The sequence below is a fragment of the Orcinus orca genome, chromosome 19 (assembly GCF_937001465.1).
Source record: "Orcinus orca chromosome 19, mOrcOrc1.1, whole genome shotgun sequence".
Lineage (NCBI taxonomy): Eukaryota > Metazoa > Chordata > Mammalia > Artiodactyla > Delphinidae > Orcinus > Orcinus orca.
The window spans coordinates 7,786,107-7,814,077 of record NC_064577.1 but is presented as its reverse complement, the minus strand read 5'-3'; the positions used below and the strand labels follow the sequence as shown (position 1 = coordinate 7,814,077).

Genomic DNA, 27,971 nt, shown 5'->3' with positions numbered 1-27,971 from the left:
TTTGCAGACATGCCTTAAAGACATCGTCAGAGCACAGACACATGGATATCCAGAAAGATTGCAACCCAAGTTGCTGTTGCGTAAGGCGGAGTGTCTGGTGACCCTGGGGAGACCACACGAGGCAAGCCAGACCATCAGTGATCTTGAAAGTAACTTTGCTGCCAAACCAACCCTAGCAGCTTCCCAATTTCAGGTTCTGCAGAGAACCCTCTGTCGTCTGAAGGTAAAGGTACAGGAAAAGGAGAATCTCACAGAAACCTCCCCAGCAGCTCTAACCAAAGCCTTTGAGGATATGGACCTAAGGGAAGAGAATGAACAGATTTCCAGCACATCATCATCTGTCAGCTTATGTACAGACCCTTTAAAAGGCCGCTGTCTGGTTGCCACAAAAGATATTCTCCCAGGAGAGCTTCTGGTGAAAGAGGATGCTTTTGTGAGTGTCCTTAACCCAGGAGAAATGCCACCATGGCATCGTGGCCTCGAGAGCAAGTGGGATACCAGAGCTACCAATGGGGACCTCTACTGTCACCGATGTTTGAAGCACACTTTGGCCCCAGTTCCCTGTGATGGATGCAGCTATGCCAAGTATTGCAGCCAAGAGTGTTTGCAGCAGGCCTGGGATCTCTACCATAGTATAGAGTGTTCTCTAGGGGGGCTGCTTCTCACACTGGGTGTTTTTTGCCACATTGCCCTGAGGTCGACTCTTTTAGCTAGATTTGAGGAAGCTGGCAAAGTCATAAATAAGCTTTGTGGTGAGATTACTAACAGGGATACCTGTTTACCTGAAAGCAAGAATCTGGCGCAAATACTCAGCTATGACCTGGGAGGGGAGAGTAAAAACAAGGGCAAAACCGTTGAGACCCCGATTCCTGGGTGTGATATTAACGGGAAGTATGAAAGTAATTACAATGCTGTCTTCAGCCTTTTACCCCATACCGGAAACCATAGCCCTGTACACAAATTCCTCTGTGCTCTGAGTGTTTCTGCACTGTGCAGGCAGCTCGAAGCAGCCAGTCTGCAGGCCTTCACAACTGGTCTGAGATCGTCTAAGCTGAAAGCAGCAGCGGCTCCTGTGTTGTATCCAGAGTTGAATATTTGGGGAGTGGCCATGCTGAGACACATGTTACAGCTACAGTGTAATGCTCAGGCAATAACAACCATACAGCAAACAGGTAAGAGGGAAACTCTTTTTTCTGCCTTACAATATTCTTCTTGATGTAGCTAATGTTTGCGGAGAAAGGACTGTAAAGAGAACAATAGCATTCAAACAAATCAGTGGCCTAAGGGAAAAAACAACTGTCTTACGATTATGCCATTGCGAAGCTATGTGACCTCAAATTATTTTGATCCTACTCTGCCTCAGCTTTCTCATTTGTAAAATGGATGGTTTAATCGCACGTAACTTTACAGAGTTGTGAAGCTGATGTGTTTGTTTGTAAAAATACTTTAAAACCCTATTACCAAAAAAAAAAAGTGGGGGGAGGGGACTTCCCTGGCAGTCCAGCGGTTGAGACTTCGCCTTCCAATGCAGGGGGTGCAAGTTCAATCCCTGGTCGGGGAGCTAAGACCCCACGGGCTTCATGACCAAGGAACCAAAACATAAAACAGAAGCAATATTGTAACAAATTCAATAAAGACTTAAAAAAAAAATGGTCCACATCAAAAAAAAATCTTAAAAAAAAAACTACACTGTTTAAAAAAGAAACCTAGTACACTATTAATTTCTGATTGTGGAGGAAAGCTGAAACAATGGATAAACAAGACTGCAGAAGGAGCAGGGTCTGTAGTTAAGGTATCAGAATCTTAACTCACTCCTTTGACTCAGCTACTCTCTTCTGTTTTCAATTGCCAGGTTTTCTCCCATTCTTCTGTTTTAAATTTCCGAGAGAGGAATCTGGCCCATCACAGCTTTTCATACAATGCTGCCGTAAGCTGTTGGCCAGCCTGTGTTTGGGCTGGCTTCTGGTCAGGGGGCCAAAAATGTGGGGGCCACCTCTAGACACAGACCAGCCTAGCCCTGCTTTCCTGAACCAGACCCTATAGAAGAGGCTGTTAAGGTAGATGGGGAGGTTGCACGTGCCCAGCATCATGAGTGCCATCTCTAATACGACTGTACTGACAATGGGTACTATTATTAGAAAAGAAATGGTGTTTCCAGTATTTCTATTGTGTGATCTCCATTTTAGCAGATAATGTGTTTCGATTCAATCAGCTCATTATACTTTTCTCAATTTCCTAATTAACCCTGTGGAGGGGAGGAATTAGGTCATATCTACACCTAGGATTTATAGGCAGATTAATATTAAATGTGGCTTCACTGAACTATATACATGCTTAACTCTTCTGATCGTGTCATATTAGGTAATCTAGAATTCTGTCAACCTTTTGTTTATATATTTTTATCTTTAATTTTAATTCAGCTGCCAAGTTATATAGTGTATAGTATTTCACTAGAGGTATTTTGGGGCAGGACTCAATTCCGCATCCTGAAGTGTGTGGAACATCCAGAAATAGCACTGGCCTCATCCCGTGATACAACAGAATCACACTGCAAGCTAGTCTCCGTTTTCTTCTCTGCTTTTGCTGCTTTGAGCCATTGCTACCTTCTAAAATATGTATCCGTTGAGTGTTTTTCCAGAATTACGTTTCCCCTAGGGTACATTCACTGGCATTTTAAAAACTACTGTTTTCATTTTTTGTTTCTCTGAATATAAAAGATAGTATATGGAGCTTCCAGATAATACGGCAGAAAGCTGCCAGCTCTCGATTCTGTTGTGTCTTGCCTCTAAAGTACTTAGTAGAACATACAAAAAAGATGTAAATGTCAGTAGCTCTAAAAACTATGGAAACTATTTTCTGGGTAAACAGTAGCAGTGACCACTCACTCAGGCTGAATCCCTGAGGCAGGATGGCAGAGCGATAGGGACAAACGAAAGTGTTTTCCATCCACCTTCCTTCATTGGCCTCCCCCTTACAGTCAGAGAATCTTAGCCTAAAATTTGTTGCTCCCCGTGCATGAGATTTCATTACAGTCCATTTTTTATTTGCCTAGCAGGTGTTGAGTAAAATTTTTCACAAGTTGTTAAGAGTGAAGTTTGGTAGGAAGACTGTGTATAGCCAGAAATACGTGTACTTTCTGTGGCTAAAAAGGACTAGAAAAATAGATACGTAGCATAATACTGGAGACCTGGAGTGATGGAAAGAGGATTGGAGACTCTGTCTTCATCTATGAGGTTCTAATATTTTATGCATGATTTATTCTTATTTATATGATGTTTTAAATATATATATATATATATATATACACACACACACACACATAGAAAAAAATAACACTAGAAGTAAAAATACCAAAATCTTATTTAACAGTGATGAATTCTGATAGTGGAAATATGGGTGATTGCTACATTTTTCTTTGAACTGTTCTATATTTTTAAAATTAAAAACAGTTATTCACATGGTGGTAACTTTATTCTAGTAAATTTTAAATTGGTTGTAAACCTTTCCCTTCATTCTAGGGAAAAAACAAAACATTAAAAAAAATAGTTCACAGAGCAAAAGATAGGGAGATGATAAAAATGAGTGTATAATAGTAAATAAAAATGGACTAAACTCTTAAATTAATCTTTCAGAATGGGTCAAAAAGATTAAAATCCAAGTATATTCTGTTTACAAAAGTGACACTTAACACAAAGTGGGCAAGACATGTCAGGAATCACAAGTAAATCAGGGTATTAATATTAATATGAAACAGTAGGGCTCAAGGTGCGATATATAGTAAAACAAAGAAGGCATTTTATTTTTGTAAAGGAGACTCTTCTGCAATGTATCATCAACCTTAGCTCTCGGGAACATAGAGATTGTGTCTATAAAACAAAAATGACTGAGTATACAAGGAGAAACTGGCAAAAACTCCATAGTTATAAGAAACTTTAATATACCACTCTGACTTTGATCAAATATATTAACAATAAGGATCTGGAAACCAAGATAACATAATAAAATAGGGGGTTCAGAGATATATCCACCAAAGCTTGTGTCCTATAGACCAGGGTTTGGCCAACTTTTTCTGTAAAGCGCCACATAGTAAATATTTGGGGCTTTGCAGGCCGTATGGTCTCTTTTGCAACTACTCAACTGCCCTTGTAGCATGAAAGCAACTGTAGAAAGTATACATATGAATGCGCCTGGCTAGACTCCAATAAAAGTTTATTATTGACACTGAAAGTTGAATTTCCTAAAATTTTTCATGTCACGAGAATTATTCCTTTCACCTTTTGTCAACCACTTAAAACACATAAAAGCAGGAATTCCCTGGTTGTCCAGTGGTTAGGACTCCACGCTCTCACTGCCGAGGGCCCAGGTTCAGTCCCTGACCGGGGAACTAAGATTCCACAAGCCTCATGGTGTGGCCAAAAAAAAAAAAGTCAAAACCATTCTTAGACCACATATATACAAAAAGAGGCACCAGGCAGGATTTGGCACACAGGCTACAGTTTACAGACTCCTGATAGAGACAAAGATTTGGCAAATCTAATTAATAAATCTAGGGGAAAACGCCACAAAATTAGAAACGATGAAGAGGATATAGCCAGTAATATAAATTTATTCTAAAATTTATAGCAAATATTTAATACAATTTTAGATTATTGAATTTGAAAATAGTAAATAAACAACTTTGTGGAAAAATATAAATTGCCTAAGCTTTTCCAGAGGGAGGAAAATACTTTAAAAATCTAGTAATTGTAGAAGAAATTGAAAAAGTTATCAAAATAGTTCCATAAAAACAAGCCAGGGGCTTCCCTGGTGGCGCAGTGGTTGAGAGTCCGCCTGCCGATGCAGGGGACACGGGTTCGTGCCCCAGTCCGGGAAGATCCCACATGCCGCAGAGTGGCTAGGCCCGTGAGCCGTGGCCGCTGAGCCTCCGCAACGGGAGAGGCCACAACAGTGAGAGGCCCACGTACCGCAAAAAAAAAAAAAAAAAAAAGAAATAACTTACAAATCACCATGTGCACCATGTTGCCAATTACGTTAAAAGTCCATATATAAGGCTAGAAAGAAGACTGTAAGAAAATGCACCAAAGTCTTATAGGTGACTGAGAGGATTATAAATGACTGTTATTTTCTCTATAATTTTCAGTTTTTTAATTTTTTTCCCACTGCCATGTATTTCTTTTTTAATTTAATTAGTTCCTTTAAACAAAATAGTTCAAATGATAAGAGCATTTTTTTACATGAACATTTTTAAGGCACTTGATACATATTGCAAAATTGCCCTCCAGGAAAGTTGTACCAGTTACACACCCACCAGCAATGTTCGCTTTCATTTTTTAATTCAGTCTAATTTTGTCTCAATCTGCTAATATTTCTAATCTTGTTTCATCCCTTTTTATTATTTCTTTGGGGTTCCAACACCTCCTAGTTTAGTGTTCTCATTGAATTTCATTAGCAGCTGTTTCATTAGTAGCACGGAAGAAGGATTAAAGTGTTAACTTGGATAGACTTTGACAAAAACCTATAAAAATGTATGTTATTATCTTTGTATAAATCCTATTTAATCAAAGTTCCTCAGAAATCTCTCTTTGGTACTTATTTTAAGGGATAGAACTGGCCACTGATGGCATTCCAGACCTTGGTGTGTGTGTATCTCTCTAGGTGGGAATGGCGTATTCGTGATGTATCTAGATTCACGAGGCTTAATGAGGTTCTATGGAAGTTCAGATCAGTTCACTGCCGTTTGCTTTCACTCTTCAGCAACCAAGGAATCCACCTTCACTGTGGGTCCTTGATTACTTTTTTTACACAAAAATTTCTTGTTTTGTAAAGTATCTACCAGAATAGGTATATTCTGAAAGTATTGTGAATGAACCGTTTTTTCTTTACTAAATGTACTAAGAATATTAGCAAGGTACACTTTTCGTAAAATATTCAGGCCCTCTTTTTTTGTTTTTTGTTTGTTTTGTGCACAAAATGTCACATATTAAATTTGGTAAAGGTACATACACATTCTCACTTTCTACGATCTCTGCTAACAGATGACTAATGCAAAATATTGAATAATTTTTAAAATCAGTACTTAATTTTGTAGAGATAATTAGAGAGAAATTCAACTCTGACATAAATACTCACCCCACTCTGTTCTTGGGCCTACTTCTGTTAGAGGGTAACCCATAAATAATTCACGAAGCTGACATTACTCATGTGTATTGTGATAATCTTCTCTGGGAAAATTTTAGCAGCTCTTCTAATATAGATTGCCAGGTATCAGTAGTTGGGAATGCAAGTCGACTTCTAATTATGCAGAGGCTGATTATTCAGACGACAGACTGTTTGTGCCCTGCACTGCTCCTTCCTGCTGCCTCCTTACCTTTTAGCATTTCTGCTGCTCATTGGTACATGTACCAGAAGGTAGGCATTGGACAAGGGGGAGGGGGAGGGGACACTAAAATCAGTTAAGCTTTTAGGAGAAGCTCTAATGAAAGATTTCAATACAATTTGTAGAATTGTCGACTAAAATTGAGTCATTTAGGTTCCCTGCGAAGTTTATTTACTTGTTCTAATTCTTGTCTTCCACAGCAGCAGGTAATAGAATCGTCTGCAGAGAGACAATATTATTCCTTATAGTTAATGTTTTCCTTTCTAGAACATTTTCACATGATGGTTTGTATTTTCTTTATTCATTTCATATGTACCTAGACCGCATTATTTGGTGATTGGTGCATTGAGATTCCTGGCATATACGGTGATACCACAATCATCTGATGGCTTATCAGTTTTCCAGAAAACTGAAAGTTCCTCTCTAAGTACCAGTATCTTTCATATTTCAACCAGCTTTGTCGGAAACACTATCTCCTCATGCTTACACCAAGGCTGCTGAACACAGTTTAAGCCTTTCTGTATGCCCAAGGTTATCTGCACATGCATCCTCCCGAGACATAGATAGCTATGACAGAAACCCGTGCAAGTATGGGGTCAGCCTGAGAACCTCTGGTTAAGCTCGGAGTGGTGCTAGTGTTTTTGTTTGCCTGAGGCTGTTATTCTTGTATAAGTTTTCTGCCTCCTCCTCCAGTTTGTCCCCGTCTCCTTTGCCATTGGCAGAAAACCTGCCTCTTAGTAGTTCTCTGTTTCTGGACTGTGGTGGGCTGAGAAACTGAATAACCACGCCAGTTCGAACTGTGGCTAAAATAAGAGGAAGTGGGCCTGCAGCAGAATACAGAGAATTCACATATGAATGTAAGTGCATGAGCCTTGGTGCAAAAGTAGCCTCACTGCTTAGAGGCTTTTTTCTTCCTTCCTTCCTGATTTTCAATCACGTGGTTAAATTGCTGGTTTAATTGTGCTTCAAAGAAGAGATGGTTAGGGACGTGAGACTGTCCGGAATAGAAGTGGTCCAAAGAGTTTTTTCAGTGAGAACTACTGCTTGACTGATTTCCCATCAAGTTGGGACAAAGGGCAGAATGAAGAGGTGAGCATAAGAAATATTGATTTTTTTAAATGTATGACAGGCCTATTTAGTTTAGGATAGTAATTAGGTTACTTGTTCTATTAACCAACCAAAGACCAGTTAAACAAAAGCACTTGGACTATAAAAGTCTTTAGGAAATAGCCTCATCTGGTACTCTGGTTTCCGTGTTGTCATGAACATTATGAAACTGTCTATCTGGAAGGCTCCCTACTGATAATTCTTTTTTTATTACTCTCTATAAATTCTAATCTTTGGATTTTTTGTGGTATTGAGACACAGTAGTTAGGTTCCAAGATTCTGGTGGACGTTTCACGTGCTCATTCGCTTTGCTTCCCGGGAACCAGAGTTTGCTCTGAGTCACGCTCCGTCTGATTTATCTCGGATCCAGCTTGTGGAGCTCTGACTCAGCCGCGCTTCAGGCCCGATTGCCCAGCTCGTCTTCTGAGGAATGGAGGGTGAGGCCAGGATGAGCGTCCTGACACATTTTTCCCTTTTTCCTCTTGCACTCTCAGGATCTGAAAAGAACCTCATTACGAACAGCAGGCAGGTGCGCCTTGCCACGGGGCTGTTCCCCGTCGTCAGCCTCCTGAACCATTCCTGCAGCCCCAATACCAGCGTGTCCTTCATTAGCACCGTCGCCACCGTTCGGGCATCTCAGCAGATTAAAAAAGGACAAGAGATTCTCCACTGCTATGGTGAGCCATCCATCCTCCCTCCTGTCCACCTTTCTCCCGCAGAAAAGGACAGGGTGAATTCGCCTGAGCAAGCCACAGGGCAGGTGCCTCACCTGTGCAGAGTCTGCATCCTGGCAGAGGCAGTGCATACTTATGGGGAAGAAAAGCCTCCTCGCTAGGCCCTGTTGTATCTGCACTATCGGGTAGACACTCCCTGCTTGATCCCTGTAAATGTCCTATTCTGAAAATAGGCCAGGAACAACTTCTTGGTTTCTTTTTCTTCCTGTCCCCGCAACTTGGAAGCCTGTTTCTATATCTAGTTCCACAAATGTTTGACTGAAAGGTCCCTGTCGCATGATGAGTGATTGACCAGACCCTCCGCTAAGCTGAAGTTTTTTAAGTAGTGCTTGATACTCTCTTGCTTTAAATATTGGCCAAGCGTGGTGTCTCTACAGGGCCCCACGAGAGCAGGATGGGTGTTGCCGAGAGGCGCCAGAAGCTGAGGTCTCAGTATTTCTTTGACTGCAACTGTCCCCCTTGTGAACGTGAGAAGCAGAGACCCTCGCAGGGGCCCGGGCGGGAAGCCTTCTGTTGTCACCGTTGCAGAGCACTCCTGCAGGTGAATCTCTTTCTCCCCTCCCTTCTCTTTGCTTTTCCTGGCGGTCAGTTATCCAGCCTAAAGGCTTTAAATCTTTAGGAGGAAGCCATTGGGACTTAGAGGTGCTGATAGCAGTTCTCTCTCTTCCCTTTTGCCCATCTTCCCCGCACATAGATTACCCCGCTGCAGGAACCACAGGGAAAGGTTGGATTTAGTGATCTCTTTCTTGCAAAGAACAGAAAATCCCACCTAAACTGATTTGGGGTTCAGGGAGACCGGGAATTTATTTGCTCAAGTAAATCACTCAGAAGTCCCAGAGTAGGGGTACTTCAAATACAACGTGATCCAGGGGCTCAGATAATGTCACCAAGACCTAATTTTCCTTTCCACCTCCCTCAGCTCCATTTTCTGTATTATTTAGCCCAGCCTCAGACAGACTTCCCTCCTGTGGTGACCAGATGGCTGCTAGCAGCTCCAGCGTCAGATTCCCCCGGTCCAGAAGGATAAAAACATATGTACTCTAACAGAGATCTGGGCAAAAATCGTACTGTGTTTTATCAACCTGATACCTGCATCTGGAGGAAAATCAGAGTCACAGTTTCCCCCCAGCCATTTGGGCCAGATCGGAGCCACGTGCTCCCCACTCAGCCCCCAGGCCCTGACTTCAGGAGGGTGGGAAAGGATCCTCCGGAGAAGTCAGGTTGCTACTGCCAAATGGGGCCACAGATTCTGGCGTCTGAAAAACAGCAAATGTCTTAGAGCTGTAAGTAGAACGTGGAGCTGGTTGTGTTGGAAAGCTGAAGTCACAAGCCCGAGGACGAATGTGGGGAGGCCTCACCCAGCACCTTTTTTCTGTTGGTTTCCTTATGGCTCTTTCATAACCACTAGAAATGTGTCTGTCATCCAAAGTCCCAGCCCCAAAGAGAAAAAAGAGAGGGGCTATCAAGATGGAAAGACATTGTGGTCTGTACCAGTTTAATTTGGTTGCAAAAAGTAAATCTCCAGCAGGAATCGGCTCCTGCTCTCATTGCAGTTGCCGCCATCAAACCAGATTCAGTCTGCCCTTGGCCATGGTGTGTTGCTGCAGGCGTCTCTCCCCCATAGGGTCAGAAGCTCTGGAGCAATCCTGTAATGTAAGCGCATGCAGTGTCACTAGCGGACTCTGGTACAGGAATAAAGATAAAACTGACTTCCACAGGGAGATGATGTTCTGAGCTGTGGCAGCACATCTTGTACGGAATCAGTCAGCAGAGATCACCTAGTCTCTCAGCTACAGGACCTTCAGCAGCAGATGGGGATGGCCCGGAAGCTTCTCAGAAATGGCGAACTAGGTGAGACTGGCTCCCTGCTTTGGTCCTCCAGCCCCTTCCCTTTTCTTCATTTTGAGATCACCTTGAATTCAGGGATACTCGGTGAAGACTGAAGCATTGAATTTAATTATCCCCATGCCAGCCACAAGATGGCTTTGTAGGCCAATGAGACCAAACCCTTACCAGCTCAGTTTGCCTGGCGTCCTTGAAAAAGGGCCAACTGATTTAAGCTGTTGTTCTCTTAGGCATCAGAGAGTTAGTTAAAGACTAACATCAGAGAGTTAGTTAAAGACTAACGGGGGCTTCCCTGGTGGCGCAGTGGTTGAGAGTCCGCCTGCCGATGCAGGGGACACGGGTTCGTGCCCCGGTCCGGGAAGATCCCACATGCCGCGAAGCGGCTGGGCCCGTGAGCCGTGGCCACTGAGCCTGCGTGTCCGGAGCCTGTGCTCCGCAACGGGAGAGGCCACAACAGTGAGAGGCCCGCGTACCACAAAAAAAAAAAAAAAAAAAAAAGACTAACGGGTTGTCTCTGACATCCGTGATCTTTGTGCATATCCAGAAGTTCAGTGTCATTTATTTTAATTCGAGGGCCTCATGACCTAATTTCCTAGAGAAATTGCTCTGCCCTCATCAGAGCATCATCTCTCTTCTAAAGAGCAGTGTGGGGACTTCCCTGGTGGCCCAGTGGTTAAGAATCCGCCTTCCAACACAGGGGAGGCCGGTTTGATCCCTGGTCAGGGAACTAAGATCCCACATGCCGCGGGGCAACTAAGCCTGTGCACCACAACTACTGAGCCCACGCACCACAATTAGAGAGCCCACGTGCCACAGCTACAGAGCCCAAGCACTCTGGAGCCCGTGCACCACAACTAGAGAGCCCGAGCGCCACAACTACTGAGCCCATGCTCTGGAGCCCACGCACCACAACAAAAGATCCCATGTGTGGCAACTAAGACCTGACGAAGCCAAAAATAAAATAAATAAATAAATGTTTTAAAAAATAAAAATAAGAAAAATAAAGGGCATTGGGGCATGTGCCCAATGGGTGTAAGTATCCTGCTTTTTCCAGAAAGGGAGTGATGGAACCCCTCATTACCTTGGAAAACTCTGCCTTAGAGTTTGACATCGTGGGAATTTATTTACCCTATTTTTATGAGAGTTGACCTTTAGCTTAGATTTTTGAGTCAAGAGAAATAATGATCTTAAATGGAATGTAGTCATTCCACTTCAAACTGAAGTTGGAAACCCACAGTAAATGTGGGGAGGCCTCACCCAGCACCTTTTGCTATTGAAAGAGAAAACAAGAGAACAGCTTTATTGGAACAAAAATTGTGGGTTGATCACAACCCAAGGAGACAAAGTGAGGTTTCCACATTCAGCCCAGCCCATAGAGAATTTAAGGGCTGGGTTCTCATTTCTAAGACGGGGGGGTTTGTGTCTGTAATGAGCCCACTTTCCTTTGAATTGATAGAGCGAGCCATTCAGCTGTTGTTGGGATGCCGGCATGCTGCTGAGAGCTTCCTGTTGGCGGAACACAGCGTGGTGGGAGAAATCGAGGATGACCTGGCCCAGGCCTATGCTGCCTTAGGTAAGATGTGTGTCTTCACCTTCCGCTCCGAGGAATGACCCTGCCTTGTGCGTTTGGTCATGATCTTAGCCTCGTCTGGTTGGTTCTCTCTTAGTCTTTCAACTGAGGCTGCTCTCACTTCCATTTAGCTTTCCTTACCTTGAAAATGTTCATCCACAGTTGCCTGTGGTTCTTTTCTGGAACCAGATTTTCCTTTCTTTACAGGGGAATGGGAGAAGTCAGCCGCCCATCTACAGAAGAGTCTCCGGGTGGTTGAGGTTCGCCACGGGCCAACCAGTGTTGAGATGGGCCATGAACTCTTCAAACTGGCCCAAATCTTCTTCAATGGGTAAGTCTTTCTCTTGTTTCCTAGCACTTCACCAGGCCACATACTGTTCTTTTATTAGGCTCTTCTGTGTATCCCTTTTTTTTTCTACAGTGCTTTTAAGCATGTTGACGCGTCTTTATTTCCCGTTTAGGAGAGATTCTTCCTTCTGTTCTGCTGACAAACTTGAAACTTTAGAATTTCCTCCTGGGAGATATGGGGAAGCTCTTAGCTCTGAAGGGAGTTTCCCAGGAAGAACTTGCCCAGGCCCCCGCCCCGCAACCTGCCACAGCCACCTCATAGAGGTTCTTCTCAGTCCCCTCCCCCACCCCCACCCCCCACCCCCCACAGTTATTCACACCTCCCCGCCTCAGCACTCATTCTCAGCACACTCAGCTCCAGGGCCTCTTCCTTCCCCCTGGTCCTATTCCTTTGAAAGCAGCTGTAATCAAGCACGAGTCATCTGGCTCCCCAGGGGACATCTAGCAATGTCTGGAGACATTTTTTGATGGTCATGACCCAGGGTGGAGGCCAGAGATGCTGTTAAACATCCGACAGTGCACAAGATAGCCCCCGCACACACACAGCTAAGAATTATCCGGCCCCAAATGTCAACAGTGTCAAGGTTGAGAAACCCAGCTTTAAAGGTTAAAAGGAAAGAAGAGTAGGGTTGATGAGTTGATGCCTCATCCGCTTTTGTAACTGGGATCACTAGGAGGCCCTGATGTCAGTATTTCTAGACGGAATATGTCCAAGCTTGGTAAAGCTGCTGTGTGGGAGAGTGTTTGAAGCTCGGTCCTAGGATTATGAGGTGGGTGGACCTGATACCCAAGACATAGAGGCAGTCCACCCCGTCAGAGAGAGGGAAAGGGCTGCAGAGTCAGGCCACAGGCGGACTCCGTGACTCTAAGGCAGAGACTGCTTAGTAAACCTTGGGGTAAATATCAGATTAGTGCTTTGAGATCTGCCTGTTTCTCAGAATCCTGGAATCTTTATACCTTTTTTTCATGACTCTCATCTCAAACTCTGCCTTTCAGTGTATTTCTGAGAGTCTTATCTGCCCTTCTAGATTGTAAGATCCTTGAAGACAAAAATGATCTACTTTACATTCTCCACAGGGTGTGAGTAGGCCCTCAGTTAATGTTTGCCTGATTGGATGGGTGGATTCACTCCTCTTACCTCCTTTGGTTCAGGTTTGCAATACCCGAAGCTCTGAACACAATACAACAGGCAGAAAAGGTTCTGCTGGTACACTATGGCCCTTGGAATGACGAGATCCAGGAGCTACAAAAGATGAAATCCTGTTTGTTGGACTTGCCGCCCATCCTTGTGGGACCCAACCAATAGGGTCCCAAGGGGACCTTGACCAACAGGAAAGGAGCCCGTGTGGGAGGAGTTAAAGAGGGTCTGTTGCTGCTGAGCTGTCGCCAAACAATACAGGACTTGCCCGACAGTCACAAGCCTAGTGTATGAGGGGAGGGGAGGGCTTAGAAAGCTTTGCAGTTAGAGACGTGCTCACCTATGGTTTTTTTTTTTCCTACATCTTTATTGGAGTGTAATTGCTTTACAATGGTGTGTTAGTTTCTGCTTTATAACAAAGTGAATCAGTTATACATATACATATGTTCCCATATCTCTTCCCTCTTGCGTCTCCCTCCCTCCCACCCTCCCTATTGCTCACCTATTTTGATGAATGTTTCTTGAAGTAGTTAACTGCTCTGCAACAAAAACTCCTGGTTCCCAGAAAAAAACTTAAAACTGGTATCTGGAGAACCTAAACCCTTTAAAAGGATTTTAGCTGATCTGCAGGCATCTGGATGTTAGCCTGGGGTTTTGGCTAGACGCCTCCTCACTAAATGATGATAGTCTGTTTCACTAGAAACCAACATTCCTTTGGTTTCTAGTAGTAATGAAACGTTGTGTACCACTCCAGTGGGAACTTAAACTCTTAATAGTCGTATTGTAATTGAAAAATAATTATAAGCAAGAAATTAGTGAGGCTCCTTACCTCTGGAGGTATAGTTTCATTTATGGTACCTAGCTTCCTTGAATCCTTTGTTAAAACCAGTGGAGTATAAATTGTGAATAGAGAAATAAATATGGGGCCATTTTATTGTTGGGGAATTTCTTCCTAGGATGGCAACTCTAAATTTGTTTTCTACCAGTTTTCGAGTCCTTATTCTCTGGTTTTCATTCTATACTCTGGGCAGACTCACTGACCAAACACTAATAAAATCAAGCTTGTAGCAATGACTTTATAACACATCGTTTCTGAGTCCTGTTTATTAGCAAGCCTGAAAAGAGACCGCTTTTTTCTACCTCCCCAAGCAGGCAAATGAAATACAGACTGCATAATTACCGAGAAGGGGAAAAAAAAACAACTTCAGAAGATGCTGAGGGTGTGGGCATTGCTGCTAGCGGTTTCACACTTAAGAGACAAAAAGTAGGAATGATAGCTGTTGTCTACCTGGATGTATAACAATAGTCTAAACCCCATCCCAGTCAGAAGGCCGGGAGACTCTGGGTCTGAACCCTGGGTGCTCTGTCACCACTGGGGACCATGTGGTTCAGATGAGTTGGTGGAAAAGAATACACACTGCTTTGAGAGTTTGCCCCCCCCCAGCCATGCCCAAGAAGTGCCCAGTGGTTGCCCCGGCATTATAATCAGGAACTGAATAGCCCCGAAGCTGCCTGGGAGTAGCTTTTCAGGAAGCTGAGTGTTCAGAACATGGTTCACACTCAAATATTTGAATGAAGGGCAGGCAGAATCGCATTTATCTTCCTTTCTACTAACTCACTTTGGCAAGGGCTGTGGCCAATGAGATGTTTTGGTAGAGCTAACTCAAGAAGAAAAATTTAGTCTTGACCAATTCTGTAGTTCTTTTCCAAACACTTGGCATGTTTCATGTTCCTGAAAAAGGAGGTTCTGTTGTACTTTGTAAAATAGGCCCCCTTCCTTAAAAAGAATATGTGTAGAATTTTACATAGCAGACCTCATTTTATGTGAACCTGAGAGCTTCTTTAAATGCTCTATAAAATAAAGAATTCTTTCCTGAAGTTACAGACTTCCTCCCTTATCTGTCTGCATGTTATCCTGTGTTGTCAGGTGACATTAGCTTGACGGGATATCCGTGCTTGCATTAAAACCTAAAGTCCGGTGTATTTAAGAGCATGGTCCACCGATTGTGGAGACAGGAAATTCCTTCCCGGGGGATTAGTGACCTAGAGTGTAAACCCCACAGAGCGGAGAATCCATCCCGACATCATACAATGCAAACAACTACGGTTCTTATCTCACCTGGTGACTTTCTCTGCAGAGTTTAGTTAGACCCAGGCTATAAATACAGGACCAGCAAATTCCTAAAGGGTTATTTATCTTCATATTAAATTTAACATAGCTCAAAATAGGAGGAACAGGGTAACAAAAGTTAAGGATAAAGCACTTTTATTGCAAAGTATACATTGAAACATAGGGGCAGCCTTCATGGAATATATAAGCTGCCATCCCTCTAGCGTTTTCTTCTGGGGTATTTGAACACTAAATTGGAGTATTAAGTGCCCCTGGGGTCCAGAATTTTGCCTATGAAGAGAAGGGCCCCTGTGTCTGTGTCCCTCAGTACAAAGATGAAAGGTTGGTTAAGGTGATAGTCCAGAGAGAAGGTGAGGTGGGCAGGCTGGAGCCCTGGGCTGGGGGTGGTACCCGCCCCATCTTCATTCCACTCAAAGCCAGTGCGATGTTCCACTTGAGTAACTTTGATAGGTTTGCCCGTGATCTTGCTAAAGTCTGGTGAATCAAACAAGGACTGCAATTCTGCAGAGATCGAGAGGGATTTCCGTTAAAACCTTGCCTCATCAACACCCCAAGGAACAGTACAGTCCTGATTCTTAAATTCTGATTCTCGAGAAGGCAAGCAAACTGGGAGTGGAACAACCACTTTTGACCTGTGAGGTGTGTAGAGCTCTGGGCTGGTTAAGGGTTAAGTGACTTGCCCAGGAGCACACAGCAAGTGAGGTTAAGATTAGAAACCAGGTCAGCAGACCTATCTTGAGAGGCAGTGTTCTGAGTTGCTGTTATAAGACGTATGCTCTTGGGGCTGAGGAATGAGTCTGATAAGGAAGGCAGTTCAGTCTTCCCCTCCAGCACTATTAGAATTAAGGAGTCGTCCCTGGCCTCGGTACAATGCCATGGAGCCTTTGCGTTCCGCTTAGCAAGGCGGAAGGCTCAAAGACTCTACCCCACCCACCCCAGGAGCAAAGAGGTCTTGCAGAAACTTACTCATCTCCTGCACGGACTTTGTGAGTTCGCCTTCGTAACTCAGCTTCAGCTTGGGGATGGTCAGGACCGCTTGAACAGTCTTCAGTTCTCGGTCTATGTCATGAATGAACTCAGAGGTGAGGCTCTCTTCTATAATGGTCAGGTTCTGGGTCACTTTCAGAGGCAGGAAGAAGATGATACTCATGCTGCCGGTCAAGGGCAGCTGGGCAATCTGACACAACAGGGAGGAAGCAGATGCGTTAGTCCTTTGGACCCCAGGAGCCTAGAGATAGGCACACACCCCCAAGCCGCCTTCTCCTCTCCTGTAACCAGGCCCTGCCACGCTTTCCCAGCCCCTCATCTATGTAACAGTTGTCCCTCTAAGCTAATTGCTTTCCAGCAGCAAGATGTCTACTGATGTTTCTTCAAAAAGTAGGCCATTGTCCTTTCTTACCTGGGCCTAATACCAACTGAAGTTATCTGCTGAAAGAATTTTCTCCTGTGGTTCTAAAGAGCTAGAATTGAATTCCAGGTCTGTGTTTTCTCCCAAGGTTTGTCTGCCAACAGTTACTGATCATCTGTTATGTACAGAGCCCTGGACTAGAAATGGGGACTCCGGGCAGAGCACACAGAAGGAGCAATACAGTGGTCCTTTGAGCAGCGGTCCTTAACCTCAGGTCCACAGGACAGATGGCATCAGAGGTCCCAAGAGCCCCTGAAATCGTCTACAGAAATGCATACGTGGCATTTCTGTCCAGTGCTTCAGGTGTTTTGTCCGATTTCCAAAGAAAAAAGTTAAGAACTACTGACTTCAAATTTTCAAAAGTCAGGTAGGAAAGACTTAGAATGCCAGCAGTTTGGAGTTGTGACGGTTTTTGAAAGTTTAACTTTGACTTCTAGAAATACAAGTTCTCCCCCCAAAAAAAGAGAAAAGAAGGAAAGAAAAGACAAGAATTAACACCAGCATTTGAGTGCCCAATCTTCTTTTTAAATTTTTTAATTTCATGCTTATTAACATTTTTTCAGATTTATTCAGACGTATAGTATACGTTGATCATGACACTTCCCTGCATACTTTTTTTTGGGGGGGGCCGCACAGCATGTGGGATCTTAGTTCCCTAAACCCACATCCCCTGCATTGGAAGCGCAGTCTTAACCGCTGGACCACCAGGGAAGTCCCTTGAGTGCCCAGTCTTGAGGGCCCATTTCACGTTACCTTATCAACCCTTACAGGAAACCCTGCGTGAGAGGATAAGTTTAGATAACTATGCCCCTTTATTTTGAGGAAAAAAGGCTCAGAGAAACGATTAACTTACTGAAAGTCACACAGCAGGTAACATTTAGACTGCTGTCAGATCTCAAAATTCATTCTATTCCCACTACACCATCCTGCCTGTCCCCGCACCCATTACTCACTCTACCCCTACAGACCTTGCAGTTGAGATCAGAATCCAAGCCATAGCGTAAGATGGCCTTAGGGTCTGACATCGTGGGGACTTTCACGGTCCTCTCCTCATCCAAGTGGAAATCATCTAGGGAAGTCTTTCTGGAGTCAAACTTCGTTACCCACTGCCCTGGAATGAAACAAATGGAGTGCCTTGAGCCCCAGGAGACCAGAAAGGCGTTGGGACCGTGCTGAGGCCAAAACATATTGCTGAAAATTGCCTGGCTTCAGGAATCTTAGTCGTCAGAGGGTCCTGATACATCAGGGAATAGCTCTATCTCAGAATATGCAGTCTGGACCACAAAATTTCTAGGGTCCTGAATACCTTCCATACGTAAACTCAGGAGGAAATAGGTTGATTGAAGGGTTTATTCAAGTTCTGTGATAGCCTAGGAGAAAGGTAAACTGGTGTACACTTCTACAGTGTTGTGTCCGGAAGACAATCCAGGGAGGCCAGAGCTGGAAGGGACCTCGACATCATGTCATCAACCCTCTCATAGCTGAAAAAGCCTGGAACCCCAGAGAGGTGAAGTGATGGCCAGTGCTCACACAGCTAGCCGATAGCTAACATGGCCTGTAACAGCTTCTTTCATGTCCTGGAGCTCAGTGCTTCAGGGAGGACTTTTCTCTAGGAGTTTAGGGGTCCACTCTGCCTGATAGACATTTTAAGGGGAGGCTGCCCAAAATCCGACCCAAGGCTCATGAATAGGGCTGGCCTCACACTGGGCCCGTGGAGTAGACTTGGGCACATCAACACAGCCTAGAAGAATGTTGTTAGAAAAGTAACAATGGTTTATCAACGACCTGCTGTGTGCCCCGGGCATGATGCTAGGGTCCATGTGAAGATGGGAGATGTGGGAAGGGGAAAGGGAAGCTGGGGTGAAGTGAGAGAGTGGCATGGACATATATACACTACCAAATGTAAAATAGCTAGTGGGAAGCAGCCGCATGGCACAGGGACATCAGCTCAGGGCTTTGTGACCACCTAGAGGGGTGGGATAGGGAGGGTGGGAGGGAGACGCAAGAGGGAAGAGATATGGGGATATATGTATATGTATGGCTGATTCATTTTGTTGTAAGGCAGAGACTAGCACTCCATTGTGAAGCAGTTATACTCCAATAAAGATGTTAAAAAAAAAAAAAAGATAGAAGACGACACAGAGCGTCCCTGAAGTCAGTGTATCGTCCCTGAGTGAGAGACAAGAAAACAGGCCCCAAAAGGCTATGAAGCTTGTGCAGGGCTCTCCAGCCAGTACAGGCAGAGCTGGGCCTGGACCCTCACCTGGCTCCAGCCAGAAGTCTACCAGTGCCTTCCCCAAACAGGTGCAAGAGTGGGAGTGCCCCCTCACCTCTGCAGTCTTTCTCTATGGCCCCTTACACTTTGTAGGCACTTATCCAATGTTTGCCTTGGGTTTGATGGCAAGCGGGCAGCCCTCAGGCAGGTGCCTCTCCTGGGTCCTCCTCTGCCTTCTTTGACTCCCCCTCTTTCCTGGCCCCATCTGACACTTATTGTCTACCCTTGGCCAAAAGCCGAGTGGAGAAGCCCTCACCCTTGAAGTAAGCCACACAAAGAAGGAGAATGCTGATCCCACTGGGCATCTCCCTCGTGGACCTAGCGATTTTCCCTTTCATCCGGGCCTGCACCCAGTTGTTAGTCTCCTGAAGGTCCAGGTGAGCGTTGCCGGTCAAGATCCTGGGCCTGGTCCCATACAACTTTTCCAGGGGTGCGACAAAGCTGGCTTTTATCCGCAGCTCTGCAAAGAGACGGGGCACGGGTTAGTGTGCTCTGAGCTAACCCAGCATCCTCTCTGAGAGGTTCTGGTTGACCCTCAGCAGGCCCTGACTTCCTGCCTGGCATCTTCCCGGGACGCGCCGGGGCTCTGTGCCAGCTTCCGCAGGCACTGGACGGAGAACAACAGATCTCACTCATTACTGTTTCTCTTCACACCACTGCCCTCGCCCGACCCTCCCACTGCCTCCCTCAGCCCATTTCCTCTTTCCGATCCCCTCTGGGCTCACAGGGCCCCTTCCTGCCCCCCCAGGGCCAGGCCTGGCCAGAGCAGACGTGCTCTGGTGTTTAGAAGGAAACCCCCATGTGCAGCACAGAGCCCCACGCGCCTCAGGCAGCCCGGGCGACTCACTCCTCTCAAAGACGACACGTGAAGCACTCTTGAGGTTCTTCTCCGGGGTGGTGACGGAGGCAAGGAGTTCCTTGTAGGTATCGTGAATGTCTGGCTTGCTGATCAGGTCATAGTAGAGAGCCCGGTGAATGCTGGATTCTGTCCGCTGCTCCGCTCCTGCCAGAGGGATGGACGTGTGAACCTCTGTAACGGCCCACTGGGGCCCAAGTCAGGCCAGCTCCTGGGATGGGGCAGGGACACCACACCCTAAGTCTTCTTGTCTGCTGGTACTGGGGATGTTCTAGGTGGAAAGGAATTTGAAGGCAATGGAGGAAAAATAGATTTTCCTGAAGGTAGCCTAAAGGCATCAGGCCTAGAGAGATAGAAGGGTGGGAGTGAGGGTTCAAGTCCCTGTGCTTCTCCCATCACAACACTTACCAGACTGTTCTGCAGTTTCCTGTTTATTCGTTTCCCCCGTGAGCTCAGCTGTGTGACCCAAGCGACGGCACAGACCGTGCCTGTTTGTGTGCAGTTATGTCCCCAGAACCTTGCCACACCGACGAGGCTGGCACGTAGGAGAAGCTCGCTTAAGAAATGTCAATAAGTGGTCCCGAGGCCACACACCTGGGTCAGCAGTGCTCTGCCCCCCGGAGCTCCCACTCCGCACACGCCGGGACCCCCAGGCCCAGCCTCTCGGCCCTCTTCACCCTCCCTGAGTGAAGTGTCTCCAGGGCTTAGAGTCAGATACGTGCAGAGGCCGGAGGGCAGCTCTAGGATGCAGGGCTTTCTGCATCCAGGAACTCACCCAACGAAAGGGCAGAGAGCGCCGTGGCCACGCTGAGCGGAGACAGGAGCACGTTAGCAGCGGGGCTCTCCCTGGATCTCACGCGGTACAAGTCGTAGCCAAAGTTGGAGACGGCGGCCGCCAGCTTGTTCACAGGGACCTTGAAGAAGGGATCCTCCTCCTCCACTGGCAGCCCTGTGGTCTCGGGGGCCAGGGAGCCCTGCATTTGAGCACAAGGACCAGTGCAGATGAGCACAGGATGACTGGTCTCATCGCTCTGTGTGGGACTGTCCTTCTGGTCCTGAGGGCTGTCCTACGCTTAGCCTAACGTTGGAGTGAGTCTGTGCCCCCTGCTCCCGTAGGGGCACTCTGCTGGGGAGAAGTTAGCTGGCCAGGTTTAAGCACCAGTGACCTGTGAGCCTCAGGCCTGTAACACATTAAAAATAAATAAATAAATAAAAGGAGAGGAGTCCCCCTTCCCAAGAAATTCCGTTCTCAGGCCAGACAGGCTCCCTGTCTGCTTACCCTTGCGCACTGCTCGCGGGTCTCCACCTGGACCCTCCTATCAAACCCTTCCTGTCTTTCATGGCCCTGATGAGATATCACCCCCTCCACCACAGACTTGGCCCCGATGGCCCCAGTCTGAAGGCACCTTTTGGTTTTCTGACCATTTTTTCAGAGTCAACTACCGCTTCTGTATTAACCGCCTACCATGTGCCGGCCTCTGTGCTAGTTCTTTTTATTTGACTTCATTTCATACTAGTCAATGTAGATGATACCACCAAAGACTACTATCTCAAAACTCTGAGTTCCTTGAAAGCCAGAACTGAGTCTTTCATATTTCCACCCATCCCCAGCACCTACAGAGTAGGTGTTCAGTAGATAAAAAATAAGTGACTGTCTGTGATGGCCCTGTAAGGATATTTTTAATCCCATTTTATAGATAAGAAAACAGACTCAAGTAACAGTGACTTGTCTAAGATGATAAAGCTAGTGAGAGGTTGAACCAGAATTCAAACTTGGAACTCAAGAGACTTCCAGGGACTTCCCTGGTGGTGCAGTGGTTGAGAAGTTTCGAGCCCTGGTCCGGGAAGATCCCACGTGCCGCAGAGCAACTAAGCGTGTGCACCACAACTACTGAGCCTGCGCTCTAGAGCCCGCGAGCCACATCTACTGAGCCCACGAGCCACAACTACTGAGCCCACGAGCCACAACTACTGAGCCCACATGCCACAACTACTGAAGCCCGCGTGCCTAGAGCCCGTGCTCCACAACAAGAGAAGCCACCAAATGAGAAGCCCACGCACCGCAGCGAAGAGTAGCCCCCGCTCGCCGCAACTAGAGAAAGCCCGCACGCAGCAATGAAAACCCAACACAACCAAAAATTAATTAATTAATTTTTTAAAAAAAGATAAGGGACTGGTCCAGAAGTGCCCTGGTCCCTTGTGTGACAGTCACTCCCCCACTGCCACTGTCACATAGCATAGGCTTCTCAGCACCTGCCTTTGCAACCCGACTGTGCTCTCTCTGGACAGGAAAGAGGCCTTTCCACACTCACACCTCTGCTGCACCCTGGTCAGGACTGGAACAAATATCCAAGGCCACCACCCACTCAGTGAGACCCACAAGTAATGCAAGGTAATGAGAAAAGGTCTTCACGGAAGGGACAGCCCTGGACTTGTTAGAGCGTTTTTGCCTTTCACCTTGTTTGATCTTACGTTTGTCCCCACTCTGTTCTGTGAAAGGCAGGGCGAGACACTTAACGTTTTGCTGATGGAAGAACCAAGGCCCTGTCTAGACAGAAAGGCCAGAGCCTGGCCTGCAACCTGGGTGTTGTCCTGTCTCCCGTGCTGCCTACTGAGGAGGGGCTGGAACTGCTTATGCCCCCCCAGGCCCCCACCACACACAGCCCGCCTCTGACCTCCTCCAGGCCCGTGTTCTGGCAGCTGCCGTACCCGAGGAGGGCTCCAGTCCAGAGGAGTAGCACAAAGGCCAGCATCCTGGGGCCTGCAAGAAAGCAAAAGAAAGCAGGCTGCTTCCCTCACCCACCACCCTGCAACACCCGGCCACCCTGGGCAGGTAGCAGGGCCTTGGCAGGGCTAGGCACCTTCCCTCCAGCCTCCCTGGGCTGGAAGTGGACCCTCAGCTTGCTGATCCCACCCTCTCAGCACCTCCCCAGCCCTCCCCCTGCCTCACAGCCCACAGTCCTATGGCGAGCTTGTGCTCTCATCCATTGTGTGTGCCAGGAGACCCACCTTTGAGCCTAAACCTCCAGGGTAGTGAAGACCCAGCAGCGGGCTCTTCTGTGTGGACACGGGCTTCTCCCTGCGGGCACGCTGACCAGCTCTGGATATAGGATTTGGGTCAACGTCTAGTAAAAGCATGGGGGCAGAACCTAGGTCTCAGATGTAGACTCCCAGAATGTAGAGAATGGGGGCATCTGGTCCAGCCCCTGCTACCCCCGAGTTCTCAGACTCTCTCCTTGAATTCCTCTGCCCTGGAACCTGTGGCCTCGTAAGCAACTCGTGCCCTTCCTGGACAGTTCTGTGTCAGAAGCTCTTACTCTCATGGTTAGGAGTGCTGGGTCTAGTGTCAGACAGCCTGGGTTCAAACCTCAATTCTGTGTCTTCTTTGTGCGGCTTGCGGGATCTTAGTTCCCCGACAAGGGATCGAACCCGGGCCCCAGCAGTGAAAGTGCTGAGTCCTAACCCCTGGACCGCCAGGGAATTCCCCTCAATTCTGTGTCTTAATACCTCTCTAAATCCCAGTGTCTTCTCTTGTAAAATGGAAGTCAAATAGTACTTACCTATTGTGATGAGAATTAATTAGATGATGCCTTCATAGCACTTAGTGAGTGACACCAGAGACAGGTGAGTTCTCCAATGATCCCTGAGTAAAAATGTGTCTCCCTACTCCTGGAACCCCAGGGCCCCCCTTCTCCCTGGGGGTAGCCATGTCCTCTTCCCCCCACTAGCTCGGATCTAGCTCTGAAACCTCCACGAATTCTTTCCTTCAGGTTAAGTAACCCCACTTCTTAGTGAGACCACCCAAGTCCCTTTACCTCCTGAGCAGTAGCCTCTTTGGACAGGACTCTGGTCTGACCCCTGGACCACAAGGGAAAAGGGAACTCTGGGTCTAGGGCTCCCCCATTCCTTGCCTTCCTGCATTCATTGCCTCTATGAACACACCCCTGGAATCAGGATGTGGAGGTGGGAGGGGAGGAAGGCAGCTGAGGGTGTTCATAAATAAGATCTTCTGAGAGGCCTTCTGGTTAGAACGTGGGACAAGTTCACAGCAACCAGGACCTCTGCTCTCCCTCCATCCATACTGCCATGTCAAGAACTTATCATCTGGGCTTCCCTGGTGGCACAGTGGTTCAGAATCCATCTGCCAATGCAGGGGACACAGGTTCGAGCCCTGGTCCGGGAAGATCCCACATGCCGCGGAGCAACTAAGCCCGTGAGCTACAACTACTGAGCCTGCGCTCTAGAGCCCGCAAGCCACAACTACTGAAGCCCGCGTGCCTAGAGCCCGTGCTCCGCAACAAGAGAAGCCACCACAATGAGAAGCCCGCACACTGCAACGAAGAGTAGCCCCGGCTCGCTGCAACTAGAGAAAGCCCGTGTGCGCAGCAACGAAGACCCAATGCAGCCAAAAATAAATAAATTTATAAAAAAAAAAAGAACTTATCATCTGTCTTCCCTGCCCCTCCCCTCCCCTGCAGCACAAATACACCCTTGTGTGCACAAACACACACAGGCCAAGGGTCTCAAGCTCGCTCTTCCTTTAATATACCCATAAACACACACACACACACACACACACACGCACACACGCTTTCCTGACTTCTCAGAACAAATAGGAAAATTAAGAGTGCAGTGTGTGATTTTTGGTCAAAATCCTTAAAATTAAGTCTAATAAGACACTGGACAACATTGTAGAGCATGAAAGGCCGCAAAAGAACAGATGGCCTCTGAGTTTGCTCGGCTGACGGCCGGACGGCCTGTGGGCCCCAGCCCGGCTTTCTCTCTAAACCCTGATCTCGAGCACGTGTCTCGCAGTGAGTTCCACAGGCCCTTGTGTTCTCAGCCAGCTGCTCTTCCCCGTGGCTGCCCCTGCCACTCAGGGAGAAATCTTCCATTGAGACAACGGAAAAAGCTTTCTGCAGTGCAAGATAGAGCCCTTAAGGCCATCCAGGCTCACAGCTGCTCTCTCCACCCGGCCAGCCCCACCCAGAGCTGGCAGGGGCCTTCCCTGCCTGAGCCTCAGCAGACTGGCTTAGCAGACTGGAAATTCAGTGAGATGCCAGGCCAGAGGGAAAGCTGTTATCTCTAGTTCCTGGGCCAGGGTAGGGAACGGAGATAGGAGGGAGGAGGTGGGAGATGTCATCCTGGCATGGTGTTTAAGGAAACCAAGTTCAAATGCACTTGAAGATGGATCTTCTCTGTAGGAGTCCCTACAGAGTCTGAGCCCACACCTCGGGTCATGTGATCACTTGTCACCACATGAGTGGACTGAGGACTAAAGATGAGGTGAGCCACCCAGGCAGGGAAAGGCACCTGGGTCCACAGCTGGCCCAGAGCCAGTCTCCAGGTCTGAATCCCCCACCTCCAGCCCTGGGGTTGAGGGAAGTGGAGAGATGATTGAAAACCCCCTGCAAGGGCAGTGAGAGGGTAGAGAGTAAGGGTCTGCACGGGGGCCCCTCTGAGCACACTCAGTGCCCTGTCCAAGATGACTGTTCCGTGGGCTTGTCCAGGCCTCCTTCGCCTGGCCAGGGGCACAGGGACAATGGTGCCACCCTGTCCAAAGGGCAGTGTCCAAGCCAGATTCCTGTCCTACCAGGCGGGGGAGGGCAGGGAGAGGAGGTAGATATCCTCCCCGTCGGGCCAAACTCAGGCCTGCCTTCCTGCCACATTGCCCAAATCAAGAAACACAAGGAACTGATTTTGCGATCTTGCCTTCAAGCTGGGAGGATAAGTTTGAGCCAGTACATGTGTTTCAGATTAAACCCAGTTGTGAGACGAACACCATCCCTCCTCCTCCTCCCAGGACCGCACAGCCTCCAAGCCACATGGCAGTGGGCCTCATGGGCAGTGCAGGGAAGGGCACCGCCCTCTGCCCTGGCTCTGGGAGGGAGATTCCGAGGGGTCCCTCCAGGCCCACCCCACCGTTGTGACCCCATCAGTGCGCAGGCGACTTTTTTTCTGAAGTTTTGGAACCTGAATGAGCGGGGCCAGGGCACCCACGAGTTTCACCTCCCCACACCCCAGAAGGACCAGCCTTAGGGACAGAATTGCCTGGCCCGCTTCCCCTCCCTCCCCTCAGGCTGAGGGCTGAACTCTTGGTGGACCCGCCTGGGCCAGACAATGATGGGGTTTCTGGGAAGCCTGAAGTTTTTCTTTGGCCCAGACCCGCTCCTTGCTGTGGCTTGTCCCAGGGAGCAGCAAGGGTGCGGGCAGCCCTTCTCTCCAGCTCCGGCAGCTGAGCCCCCAAATCCCATACACCAGCTGGGCTAAATAGTGGTCATTGTTGGTGAGAGGCCAAACCCCCACTGGCCGCCCAGCGTTTACTGGCAGCTGATTTGGCCAAAGAAAAAGGGTGGCTACTGGATAGAAGGACCCAGCTGTCCTCCATCCCAGCCCTGCCCGGAAGCCTCCCCACAGGCCAGCTGCTTGGCAGTGTCAGGAAGTTACCTTTGAAATCAGCACCAGTTGATTTTGAAAAGGCAGCGGGATGCTGAGCCCAAGCCATGGCCGGGCTGCAAGATGGGCTGCTTCCCTGACTGCCCCAGTGGAGGTACAGCTCCCCGACAGCCTCCTTCCCCCAAGGCTGCAGAGCCCCCTGAAGTGATGCTCAGACCTGACCCAGCAGCCAAGCTCTCTGCTTCTTCCCCGCCACGACCCCCCTCCATTGTTTCCCACCCATTTCATTCAGGAGTCTTTCCAGCCTCTTCTCCTAGTGGTGCAGTAGGGTTGGGTGATAAGTGGGCTCTGACCCCCAACTCCCTCTACCCTCTCTAACCTACTCACCCTGGTGCCCAAGCTGCAGGAACTACTGTCTCCCCACCTCCTCTCCCTTCCACCCCTCTTTTCTGCTCCCTGAAGTACCCCTGCTTCACCCCCGTCCCCCCAGCCCAGAGGAGCCTCCCTTCTTCCCCAGACTCCCATGCAGACCAGACAGGGAGCTCTTTACCTGGGAGTGCGCTGCAGCTCCGCGCCCAGCCTAGGTCTGCACACTGAGGGGGCTTCTGTAAAGCCCAGAGCTTTTTCTGCTGCCTCCTAATCCAGCGTCCAGCAGGCTTCAGATTACAGCTACTCCTTTCTTAAAGCGACCTGCACTCAATTTGGAGTCTGTGATTGCATCATTGTCCGGTGTTAACTTTAACCCACAGCTGCCCTTCCACCACACACCCCCAGACAGACACATTCACACACCCTACTGTTCCACCAGACCTTCTTTGGGGCCCTGGCATTCCCACCCAACAGGGCAGCCTGGCCAGCCTGGGTGGGAGCCAGGACTGAGGATGAGTCTCGCAGGAGGAGGCCCAGGAGGAGGCCGGAATAGAGGAAACAGTGGCCCAGAACTGGGACTCTGGGTTCTTCCTGGTCCTTGGCTCTGGTACTCGGATTTGGGGCAAGGCATCACTCATGGCTCCTACCTTTCCTCAGCTGGAAAACGAGGGATTGGTACTGGGATGTCTGTGTGCTTTTTTAGCCCTGAAATGCTCTGATTTCTGAAGATCAGAAAAGGCAGTGGGGAAATATCTGACCAGAGGAAGAATGAGATGAACTGTAAACATTAGTCCTGAGAGGAGGCTGAGCGTGTGTGCCTGCCACCCACCTGGGCACCGCAGAAATCACCTGGGAGGAGACCACCGAGGCCTTGCTCACCTTGGGGCGTTTAGGAACTTGCAATGCAGTTGTGAAACTAAAATACTGACATGGGAAATAATTGGAGAATGTACCAAAACGTTTTCTAGGCATGTGTGGATCCTGGTCAGAAGCCCAGTGGTCATTCAGACAAGGAGGGATCAGAAAAGGACGGGAGAGCCTCTGGGATATTTAGAGGAAGAGAAAATTTAGGGGAACTTCACCTCCTGTGAGGCTCCAGGGAGCAGAGCTAGGGCCCCTGGAAATTTCCAGTGAACCAGATTCAGCTTTATATAAGGAAGAGTGTATCAACAGTCAAGAGTTCATCCCTGGCGGTCCAGTGACTAGAACTCTACATTTCCACTGCACAGGGTCTGGGTTCGATCCCTGGTCAGGAAACTAGGATCCCACAGGCTGCAGCCAAAAAAAAAGAGTTCAATCATTTCTTTTTTTTTTAATTTAATTACTTATTTATTTATTTGGCTGTACCAGGTCTTAGTTGTGACATGAGCGATCTTAGTTTCTGCCTGCGGGATCTTTAGTTACAGCATGCAGGCTCT

General features: G+C 47.7%; 2 protein-coding genes across 6 annotated transcripts in view; one reads left to right on the top strand and one right to left on the bottom strand.

The window, feature by feature from the left end:
* SMYD4 (SET and MYND domain containing 4) overlaps window positions 1–24,227 on the top strand; it is a 47,000-nt gene extending 22,773 nt beyond the window's left edge. For 4 of the 5 annotated variants that reach the window (XM_004267237.4, XM_033423265.2, XM_033423266.2 and 1 more), the window contains 7 exons: window positions 8–1,172; window positions 7,978–8,160; window positions 8,595–8,758; window positions 9,936–10,068; window positions 11,519–11,635; window positions 11,840–11,963; window positions 13,133–14,202. In XM_004267237.4, coding sequence (XP_004267285.1) covers window positions 8–1,172; window positions 7,978–8,160; window positions 8,595–8,758; window positions 9,936–10,068; window positions 11,519–11,635; window positions 11,840–11,963; window positions 13,133–13,286 — 2,040 coding nt within the window. In that variant the 3' untranslated portion in view covers window positions 13,287–14,202. Of the gene's footprint in view, window positions 1–7; window positions 1,173–7,977; window positions 8,161–8,594; window positions 8,759–9,935; window positions 10,069–11,518; window positions 11,636–11,839; window positions 11,964–13,132; window positions 14,203–23,941 lie in introns of those variants that run through there. The other variant, XM_049701456.1, reaches the window with a different exon arrangement.
* SERPINF1 (serpin family F member 1) lies at window positions 15,368–26,892 on the bottom strand. Its single transcript, XM_004267056.3, has 8 exons — window positions 26,735–26,892; window positions 22,464–22,549; window positions 20,564–20,762; window positions 19,780–19,935; window positions 19,189–19,392; window positions 17,626–17,768; window positions 16,216–16,426; window positions 15,368–15,750 (listed from the first exon to the last, which is right to left on the bottom strand). The coding sequence occupies exons 2-8, from the start codon at window positions 22,539–22,541 to the stop codon at window positions 15,491–15,493; spliced, it is 1,251 nt and encodes a 416-aa protein (XP_004267104.1). The 5' UTR covers window positions 22,542–22,549; window positions 26,735–26,892; the 3' UTR covers window positions 15,368–15,490.
* Between the last annotated feature and the right edge of the window lie 1,079 nt (window positions 26,893–27,971).